General features: G+C 43.8%; 1 protein-coding gene across 1 annotated transcript; it reads right to left on the bottom strand.

Annotated features, from left to right (window-relative positions):
* Positions 1–4,455: 4,455 nt before the first annotated feature.
* Positions 4,456–8,838, bottom strand: sst1.2 (somatostatin 1, tandem duplicate 2). The gene is made up of 4 exons (XM_050066214.1): positions 8,689–8,838; positions 8,381–8,559; positions 5,074–5,292; positions 4,456–4,581 (listed from the first exon to the last, which is right to left on the bottom strand). The coding sequence occupies exons 2-3, from the start codon at positions 8,555–8,557 to the stop codon at positions 5,086–5,088; spliced, it is 384 nt and encodes a 127-aa protein (XP_049922171.1). The 5' UTR covers positions 8,558–8,559; positions 8,689–8,838; the 3' UTR covers positions 4,456–4,581; positions 5,074–5,085.
* Positions 8,839–10,861: the final 2,023 nt, after the last annotated feature.

The following is a 10,861-nucleotide window of genomic DNA, read 5'->3' as shown; positions in this document are numbered from 1 at the left end:
CGCTCCAAACTTTTTAAATGTATTCTGTAAACTGTTGTTTCCAATCAGCTGCAGACAAACACACACACAGATCAGACCAGCGATATCAGCCTCACTGTCACGGAGCGTTCAGGAGCTGAAATGAATGTAGGACACGTGTACGACATGTTTGGAGACCAATAGGAGCAGAGACAGAGCAGTGACGTTGGCGCTGTCAGGTGGGGTGGTGACATCGCTGTCAGGTGGTGACAGATGAAGAGCTCTGATAGGTCCAACATGTAGGCTGTCATGTCAGAACAGCTCAGACAGTGGGCAAAGATTTGGCTCAACATTCACGAGTGAAGCAAACGGCGGGTTTCATGTGAAAGTCCAGAGTTTATTGGATCCTTTCACCACCCCTCCTGTCCACCTGCCTTATAGGGACTTTCCAGCTCCTTATATTACGTTGTTACCAGCGACGTTTCAAACTGACGTCGTCCAGTGTGTTTCATAACACTGCAAGAGGTGCCTTACAGGGACCTGGAGATGTTAGCCGCTGCATCAACAACTGCCACCACCGAGTGCGTAATGTAGCGCTGTATAAGTGACTTTGTGTGTCCGTATCTTACAAAGTCGTCCACTGACATAGCGCCAGGATTTGACAACTTTAGCTGGTGGCCACTGCGTCAATGACTGCCACCACCCGGTGCGTATTATACCGCCACGAAAGGTGCCTTTGTGTGTTGGTATCTAACGCCGAGATCACTGACAGAGCGGCGGTATTTGACGAGTTGGGAATGAGAACGGAATGAGACAGAAGACTTCGGACAGTCTGAGTGGCACGTGACTGCACCATAAGCCAATCACAGCAAGACTTTCTGACTCTGTGATCGACTGATGTGACATCATCGTACTGTTGATACTGACGACAGCGGTGCAGCAGGATTCACACCTGCATCTGCTGACAGGAAGTTCATTCATCACCGTGGAAACACAGAGAGATGGTAACCAACCTGCTGACGGACTGAGATAACACACACACACACACACACACACACACACACACTCTGTTCCACCTGATAAGAGTTTAATCTGTTTTCAATTATTTCCAATTTATTTCAGTTGCAGCTGCAGCACCTCGGCTGTCTGTCAGCTTCCTTCCTGTTCAACTTATTTTTATTTTATTAATTAGTTTTTGTTTTAGTTTTTATAAATGTGAACGTTTCAGAATCAGGTGCAGTCAGTGTCCAGCTCTGATTCTTTCTGTTTAACCTACAAATGATCAGAATTTCAATAAATTTCTGACAATGATAAAGTTTAATTATGTAGCACAAGAGATTAACGACGCTTTACACACAGTCTTCACCTTTTAATACAAACACACGTCACATGTTTATCAACCAAACTGCAAACACACAGTAATACACACAGACAAATTTACACAAATTAAATAAGGTTATTAAAAAATCTCTCGGTGAGTCAAACACCTGCTGAGTGTTTTCATGTTTAATTCAACAAACACACCGTCCTGCCTCCTCCTGCACACGCTACAACAATTATCTCAACACGCTCACCATCAACACAGAGGAAACAGAAACTCACCATTAATTCTTTATGAATTTAAAATGAAAGTTCTTAAGATTTACACCCAGTGGCCACTTTATTAGGTACACCTGTACAATCTGATCCATATGTTGTGATACAAAATGTATTTTTTGAAGGCGTTTAAGTTTGTGTTTGCATTGTTTTATCAAGCGCACACACGTGAGCGCGGTGCACAGAGAGACAGTCAGAGCTACAGGCTACAATGAGGCTAAAAACAGAGTTCAAGTAACGTTTTTCCAAACAACTTTTTATGTCGGGGCTTCAGGACACTTGGATCACTACGGACGAGCAGTATGGAGATATTTTGTGGTTTCAATTATGTGTTTTTGGACGTTTGAATCTGGGGCGCCGTCAGCCTCCATTAGGTGGAGTTGTGTTGCTACCTCCTCTCCCCTTGGATCTCTGCAAGTGATGTGAGGACTCTAAAACTTCACCTGAGCCTCCCTCGGCATATGGGTGAGTAGATAATGGCTGAATTTTCATTTTTGGGTGCACTGTCCCTTTAAAGGTGCCTTTGTGCGTTGGTATCTTACACAGGTGTCACTGACAACTTTGGTTGTTAGCTGCTGTGTTAACACCTGCTGCCACCCAGTGTGTTTCATACCACAGTGAAACACGGCCGTGTATCATGGTGACGTGAAAGGATGGCTAGAATAGTGTTAACTATTGGTTTCAAACGATACACAGGCCGCGGTCTCCTTGGTGAAAGCCCCAGAACGTCAACAACCAACACACCCAGGGTACCTTGGACGCCATATGTGGACGTGGAAAGTCCATGACCAAACGTGAACAAGGTCGGAGTGAGAATTTGTTGTAAAGTGAGTATAAATGGGCCTTAAAGTCCATTCTCACTGAGGGCGCATATCCACGCAGATTATTCTCGCGGAAAAATATAAAAGCTAATTTCATGGGTTCTTATGGAACCGGGGCGGAACTTTCGCGCGGTGAAACAAGTTTCCGCCCAGACTTTGACCCCCGGGGAATTCGCCGGCAGAACTACACAGCTGGGCCAATGAAATTGACCCGGGAGAGTCCAAAATCCAGTCAGGCAGGACAGTATGGGAGAAAGGTTGATAAACCTTGATTCACAGCACCCGGTCCTCTTTGATAAAAGACGGGATGATTTTATGAACAATGAATTAAAGGACAATGTCTGGCAGTCCTTTGTCCAGCTTGGTGGCTGCGGTGAGAGTGGTAAGTGCTAAAGAAAGTTGATGTTGACGCTTGTTAAATGTTAGCTTGCTAGCTAGCTAGCTAGCTAGTGCTAGCTAAGTTAACGTTAGCTAGGCATCAGGGTAGCTAACATTACTGAGTACTCGGTAACGTTTGCTTGACCACCAGTAATTTTGATTTTGTCAGGATCCACATTAGTCCGTACCGCAACTGTGTGTATGGTTTAAAAAGCGCTGCACAAATATTCCACAAATCCGTCCCGCATTTCTGCATCGCAGCAGAGAGAATGTACTTTTAAGAGGGAAAACTTGTATTTTTGGGTTGAACTGTCCCTTTAACTGTGAGCTCAGTAATAAACATGTCATTTACACATCTCTGTGATGTCAACAAAAACTAGACGCTATTAATTTTGTGACGATGTCATGGCAGAGCTGTTTGATTGGACTGCGTTTGACTGTATAGGTGTCCCTAATTAAGTGGCCACTGAGTGTGATCCAGCCAGTGAGCTGTGGAAGGAGAATATGCATTCACAGATCTTTACGTTTTTAATTTAATCTTGTATAATAAAAAGCTGCTGTGTTTTGATGTCGTCGTCCGCAGATCAACACGAGACTGACAGCAGCAGCCAATCCTGTGGCTCAGATGTAAGCAGTGGGCGGAGCTACAATTCAATTTATATTAGTGAGGGTTAATATCTTTAAAGACACGTCTAAGCAATATTGTGTTTTTAGTTTGGGTTGAGTATGTTGGTGTAATGGTTCACACACACACACACACACACACACACTCTGCAGTGTTTAATGAGTCAATATTTGCTTTCTGTCTCTCTGATCTCCATTAAAGGTTAATTAGTGTCGACCTCCTCTCTCTGTTCAAACACTGAAACCTGCTGCTGTTTCCACACACTCTCATCACTCTCATCACTCCCAGTGCTCCCAGTGCTCCCAGTGCTCCTCCCAGCCGTGCATGCTAGAGTGTATTTTAAATTAGGCAGTGGAGCGTGTGCAGCATGTGAACACGTGCGCTCTCAGTGCTGAACATTGTGTCCTTTCTATCACCTTCTCCTAAAGTTGTGTTCAAAAACAGGAACTTTTTTTGAGTCTGATTTGATTTGCAGAGTTTTGCTTTGATGGAAGAAGTTCTGTTCCCGTCTGATAAATGTTTCCCCGCTGCTGTGTGGTGATGCACGAGCTCCATGTGGGCCGGACGCTTTCTATGTTAATGACACAACCTCACAAACTAACCACCCTTTGTATTTCTGTGTCACGTCTCGGCCGTGGTCAGTTCTGTTTGTTCCTGTTTAGCGTCTCCTCCGTCAGTCAGGATACTGAGGGCTGAAACCAACCAGTAGATTATTGACTTGATTTGATCTTTTCAGACTTGAACCAGAGAAAAATTCATCCTCAGGATCTTGTCTTCGCTGACCTCCAGTGGTTCTACTTCTCACCTTGATGCAGTGTTGTTCAGGTGTTCTCTAGAACCCTGTGACATCACTGTTGGGCGTGGCCACTGGTGCGACAGAGCTCACCTCTGACCACGCCCATCAGTGATGCTGTGAGGTCAAACAGAAACCTTCAGTCAGAGAGGACAGTGACCAGCAGGGGGCGCCTCAACCCTCAGCACCCCCTCAGCTCTATAATCTCGAACCTGATCAACACCTGGATGTTTATGTAATATTTTACTTCAAACTCTGGACACACAGGAGGCGGAGCCACAAACTTGATTTCTCTTTTTAATTGATAATTACATTAATTATTCAGGTACACTGCAGCCAGACGGCTGCTGATTGGTCCATCCAGTCGCTCAGGAGAAGGCCAGGTGATCTGGGATTGGTCTGTTGGTCAGCTGGGAACAAAACAACAAGGACAGGTGAGAGACAAATGCAAATTACCTATGCCTGGCTTCAATAAGTAGTCTGGTACAGTTTAAATAGGTAGTCAGGTACCTGGGCGGGGCTTAGATAATTGGACCGGCACCTGGATTAGGCTTTAACAGTTAATAAAGTACCTGGGCTGGTCAGATACTTGTGCGGGGATTAAATAAGTAATGGGAGTACCTGATCAGGGCTTAATCAGGAATTCATGTACCTGGGTGGGGCTAAAATTGATAATTGGGTACATTGGTGGGGCCTAAACATATAGTCAGGTGACTGGGCTGGGCTTAAATAGGTAGTAGGGTATCTTGGTGGGACTTACACGGGTAGTAGGGTACCCGGGCAGGGCTAAAAAAATAGGTAATTATGTGCATGGGTGGGGCTTAAACATATAGTCAGTATCAGGGTGGGACTTAAGTAAGTAGTAGGACACCTGGGAGGGGTTTAAACACGCAGTCAGGTACCTGGGTGGGGCCTTAACAGGATGTGAAGCCCTTCCAGTAGAAGTTCTTGCAGCCGGCTTTGCGTTCGCGGGGGGGCAGGTTGTTGGGGGGGTCGACAGACCGCTCCAGGTTCATCCTTCCTCCTGTTGCCATGGAAACAACCTCAGCCTCCCGCTGGGTGTCGGCCTCCGGGAGAGACATCTGAGCCAACAGGTCCTCCACTGCACGTTTACTCCACTCCTGAGAAACAACACAAGGTATTTTTCAGTTCAGAACAGTTTGAGAGATTTTAGACGCTGTCAGAACGGACAACTGAGAAAAGCCTGAATCACAAAATACTGGAGCTGTTCTGGAGCTTTTGATTGTATCACATGAACTTCCTCAGCAGGTGAGGTTGTCAGCTGCTGTTTTTAAGGTGAAAGACGAAATGATAGCGATAAGTCATTAAAGTCCGCAGAAACAAACAGCTTGAACATCTGCATGTCATGTGGTGACACCAAAAGCTTCAGACAAACCTTCAAATACTTTGCATCATCTTTGACATGAAAACAAGACTTTTTTTGTGGACATAGAGACTAAAATTAGACTAAAACATTCTGGATAGAAATCGGATTTTTAAACCAACACACAGCAGCCTGCTGCAGTTCGGGCAGGAACCTAACTCGTGTTATCGTCACATGTTTAATACATTCTTTAATCATGAATGTCCATGGATTGCAGCGTCTCTCACAGCAGGTGATCCATATAAACATTTGCTGTTCTTTCAAGCTGAAACAACACCGTTAGATTTGCATTCTCGCCACTAATCTGCTGCCTCCACCTCCCCGGCCTCCTCCTGTTTTAGCATTTAGTTTTTCATGATTCTTAAACGTTTTTAATTTGTCCTTTAAATGTTGAGTATCTCAGGGTGTTTGTCAGCTTAGAGACAGTTTGTATCAAGAGAATCACCTCACATTTATTCCAACATTAATTCTTGATATCAGTGTTTAAAACATAGAAGAAAACTGTGTATGGATGACATTAATCTCACAGCTGAACAGGACAGCTAGGGCCGTCATGATAAAGACTTCATCCTGCCTGGATGATCCCACAAACAGTAGAAGATGACTCTTCAGCTGCTGAAAATGAGGCATGTTAAATATTAAATCCTGAGCTCGGTGCGGTGATGGAGTACCTCAGGGCTCCATTCTGGGTCCTCTCAGTATGAATCCGTAAAAACTGGGAAGTAATCACTAATCCTGTTGTGATACAGTTCTTATTTTGGACGTTGTGTTCCTGGACGAATCTCTGTTTACAGTTTGTGAAACAACTAATAATGTTCTTTTTGGTTTTCTTTTACCATGAACGTAACCAAACTAACCAGTTCGTCTTCATCACTGAGAATGTCGTCTTTCATGTAAAACCAAGACACACTTTTAGGAAACACTTCTCATAAAGCCTTAAATTCAACTTTAGCTGCGTCTCAGTTCAGGGGCTGCAGCCTTTGAAGGACACGACTTTATTGGTTGACGTCGGCCACGTCCACTGAAGATCACATCAGCCAAACTGAATGGTCTTCGAAGTGGGACAGTCTGGTCTGCGGAGAATTTCCTGGTTGCATCACTAGTTGTTTTCACCCCAACCTGTTGGCGTTACTGTTAGCTAGCAACCAGCGCTTGACGAAAAAAGGAGTAAGCTAGTAAGTTACTTAGCCCTAAATCATGAACCCGGAGATTGTTATGATATATATTTTTTTTTATTTAATACTTGAGGAGATGATTCACCGCTGCAGACACTACTGTTTGATATATTTCAGGCTGATGGAGCATTTTCAGTAAATGTATTAAATTTTAAGCTGTGTGCTCTTAGCTAACAGAAATGTTAACAACAGTTAACTTTTAGCTAGTTAGCAACTGTTAGTTAACTTAATATATAATCGCCACCGGCGCACAACGCATCTTGGGATAGGCTGGGCCACGAAGGACTCATCCGTTGCATCCTCCAAATTCTGGGAAAGAAGGCTGCATTTCTCAGCCGCATTTGGAAAGAGCCTTTGAAATGGGACAGCCTTGGTCGCACCGATGTGACGTAATCAGTCTTCAAATGTAGCCTTCGAAGGCTGCAGCCCCTGAACTGACACACAGCTTTTGTGTCATTGTTTTTTTGTAATGTGACATATTCTTCATCTAACTCTAGTGCACCAGTGTGGTGTGCTCAGTACCGCCCCCTGAGGTCAGAGAGCACAAAACACCCACTTTAAGTGCTGTTGGTGAGAACTGTAGTTACTGTGGGTATTTTTGCCTTTCATCCACCAGCATTTGAATTGTATGCATTTGTCTGAAGCAATAGTTTTGGGTTTTACAAAAGAAAACTCTTCTAGGATGAAGACGAGCTGGTTGGTTTGGTAAACAAACATTTGGTTAACGTCCCCTCCTCTTACAAGACTGAACCCTAACCCTGTCCTGAGCATTAAAGTTGTCACAAGAACTGTAAACAGAACTGTGTCCTGGTTTAGCTTTGACCCACTGCACTTACTGTAGCTGTTACTGTGGAGGGTTTTAACAGACTCAAACCTGACTGCAGCCCAAAAACACCTGTTGTCAAATTAGTAGTTTGTGTTACTGTGTGACTTTGCTGAGGCTGAACAAACTCTCATAAACATCAAAGTCAAATAAAATAAAAACTAACTAGCTGATGGAGGCAGCAGTAGACCAGCAGCTCCTGTGTGCAGAGATCTTAAATCACTGTTTTTCTAAATGGAGGCTTTGACAATATAACAATATAACAGCTTCAGGTCCCCTCTGTAAATGTGTCTGACGGAAAGGTAAAGTGAAATTATTGTAAATATAACGTACAATTAACTGATATTGATTTTTTTTAGGTGCCTAAAATCCCTTTTCTGCTGACCCCGCACACAGCAGTAAATTGTTAAGCTTCTGTGTTGGTACAGCTTCCTGCTTCTCCGACCTGGAGGCAGACCCACTGGACCCCATTTCAGAACATCCAAACTATCCCTTTCATGCTCTCAGTGGTTTTGTTGCTGCAGCCACACATGGTGGCTAATGTTATCTTCTTTTACAAACCTTTTGATTTATATTTCATTCAGTCAGTTTGCTGACTTCATGACTTTTCTTTTACTTGTGCCAGTGCCAAATCTTCTATTTAGCAAAAGTTAGTTTTGCTTTAAACTTTAAAGCACCTCCAAATCAGCAAAATGACTGAAGTCAGAACTCTTTTCACTGAATCTGCAAACATGAACAGTTGTCTGGGAGAAGTTTGGGGCTTTTGTAGCGTTGTCCAAATAACTGGCTATCACGTTTTCTGATTGGTTGTTGACTCTGTCTCTTACCTGTGACAGGAGTCCGGCACTGCGAGCTCGTTGCAGCAGTCTGTGGTGACGCAGCTCCAGGTCCAGATCCTGGTTCTGGTACTGGTCCTGGTCTCTGTCGGGCTGTGAGAAAACACCTGGACTGCACAGAACCAACGCCACAAGAACCAAGATGGTGGGACAACGAATGCACTGCATACCTGCCAAAATATCAGGTGAGAGAAGAAGAACATTTACGCTGAGGAAAATCAAAATGACAGAAACAAAGTAGGAAAAACAGAAGAAGAAGAAACGAGAAAGAAAAAGGAATGAAAGTAGGAAGTTCTCACTGTCTGCTGGTCTGGTGACTTCTGCCGGTCCTGGTGCTGGTTCTGGTTCTGGACTTGTCTCTGGTTCTGGTCCTCTGGGTGCTGCACTTTTGAAGCCCAGTGCTCCTCCTCCTGCAGGTCACATGACGCAATGTGTGTGATTGACAGCTGGCGGGGTGCGAGGCGATGAAGGAACGCCAACATTCAAGTTAAACAAACGTCCATTAGTCCTTATTGACTTTAAATGGAGTCTGAACAATAAAACAATAAAACTATCAGCAGCAGCAGCGTTCTGCAGCCGCCGGCACTCATCTACAACAAATACAACGGCAGAATGTCCGGCTGAAGAGGAGAGGAATTAACGGAGCGTTCAGAGGATTAGCAGACTTCATTAGCACTTGCTGATATCTCCATTAAACAAAGAGGCAGCTGCAGAGAGTCGCCCACTCAACATTTAGTCAGAACAAACACGACTCCTGCTTCACTTTAATACTGTAGAAAAACACTTTCTGTGAGTTTGAAATGTTCGGCTGAGGAAAGACAGAGTGGATGTGACATCAGGGAATCCCAAACGTAGGAACACCACAGAGATACTTAGAGTAAAAGTTCAGGAAAGTATCAGCGTTCTTCAGCCGAACTTTGGTCCCTGCAGCTCGTGATGAAAGACTTGATGTCAGAGGTCATTCATGCATCTTAGTGTTTACCAAACAAAACAAAAACAGATTATCATAATTATTGATTTATTGATTAATTTCTCTTGTTTGTCAGTGATAAACTATCATACAGCCTCTGAGATCTCTCTGTCAGATCATCACAGATATCTGGGGACAGTTACTGACAACACAGCTCGACACACTCTGATCTTGATCTCTGAGTCGACAGCCTGAGCTGAGAAACTCTGAGTTTATGGTTCCAGAACAGCTGATCAGAATCAGCTCAGTCGACTCTGAGTATGTTCAGCCTGAGGGAAGCGTGCTCACGGTGAGCTTATAAAGACATCATCAGTGGAGTGCAGATGATATGATTCTCAATGTAATGACTGCGAATGTGGACTATTCATGAATCACTGCATCATGTGTTCATGTAGATTAATTTCTAAATTAACACTGACAAACCTGCAGTTCTGTGGAATTCCTCTTTGATGATCCGTTCTGATTCACGCCAGGGAAAACCACAACAACGGGCAAAAGTCTTTTCAGAGCCAGAGACACTTTTCTTACAGCCCGACAAACCACTGTCTCTGCTCCTATGATAATGTAAATCCAGGATGTGTGATATGTGATATATGTGGGTGGAACAGATTGTTAGATACATGATAGTGTGAGGTGAAATTGTTCATATAGACCCTTCTCCAGGAACGATAAGACAACCAAACAGGGTCTAATCCTGACGCAACAGTCCCTGAATCATTTGTGCCTCACTGTCCTCGACTTTATTCACAAAAGGACACACCATGTTTCTACTTCCTGCTATACGCTCAGCAAGCAATCAGCCTCAGGCTTAGATACTTCATGGAGTATGTTGCCGTAGTAACTGACTCAGGGTTATGCTGAGCTTGCTTTGTGAAACGGAAAACTCAGAGTTTCATCTGAGGCTGAACTTATTCAGAGTTTCACTGATCCTGCTCTCTGAAATAGGGCCCTGCAAATAGACAAAACATGAGAAAATTAAGAAAACATCTTCAACAATTTGACACCACATGTGCAAAAAAAGAAGAAGCAAAAAACACAACCAAATATAGAAACAAAGGAAACTATCACTATCAGAGGCCCCATGATATGATACTATCACGATACTTAAGTGTAAACTTTGTGGCCGTGTTTGCGCCGCAATATTATTAACGTAGTAACTTTTGTGAATTGACTGTTGAGCCCACACTGTAACTAACTGCACTACCTGAAGATACATTATGATATTTTTGGAGAAATGAAAGAGTGATTCCAGAGAGCAGCAGACAGAGGGGTCTACAGTCTGTGTTTGAAGGATATATCCAGGATGTCAAACTGACTCAGCAGCAACAACAGGTTAAAAAGACAAAGATAGTTAGAAGCTAAAGCCGAACTATAGGCTACAGATCACAGTGCAAAAGTGAACCACCACATCACTGCTGATCGCCACACAAGACAATGAATATAAAGGGAAGCTTTGCTCATATTGAACCAGCTGTGTGGCATCACAGTGTGTGTGTATGAAC

This window comes from Epinephelus moara, chromosome 2 (assembly GCF_006386435.1).
Source record: "Epinephelus moara isolate mb chromosome 2, YSFRI_EMoa_1.0, whole genome shotgun sequence".
Taxonomy (NCBI): domain Eukaryota; kingdom Metazoa; phylum Chordata; class Actinopteri; order Perciformes; family Serranidae; genus Epinephelus; species Epinephelus moara.
Note: the sequence above shows the minus strand (reverse complement) of the source record. Positions and strands in the feature narration are given on the sequence as shown.

Excerpts from the sequence above, each read along its gene's own strand:
- sst1.2 (XM_050066214.1), bottom strand. The coding sequence starts at position 8,557 with ATGCAGTGCATTCGTTGTCCCACCATCTTGGTTCTTGTGGCGTTGGTT. Across the intron at positions 5,293-8,380 it reads GTGCCGGACTCCTGTCACAG|GAGTGGAGTAAACGTGCAGT; the intron begins GTAAGAGACAGA and ends GTTGTTTCTCAG.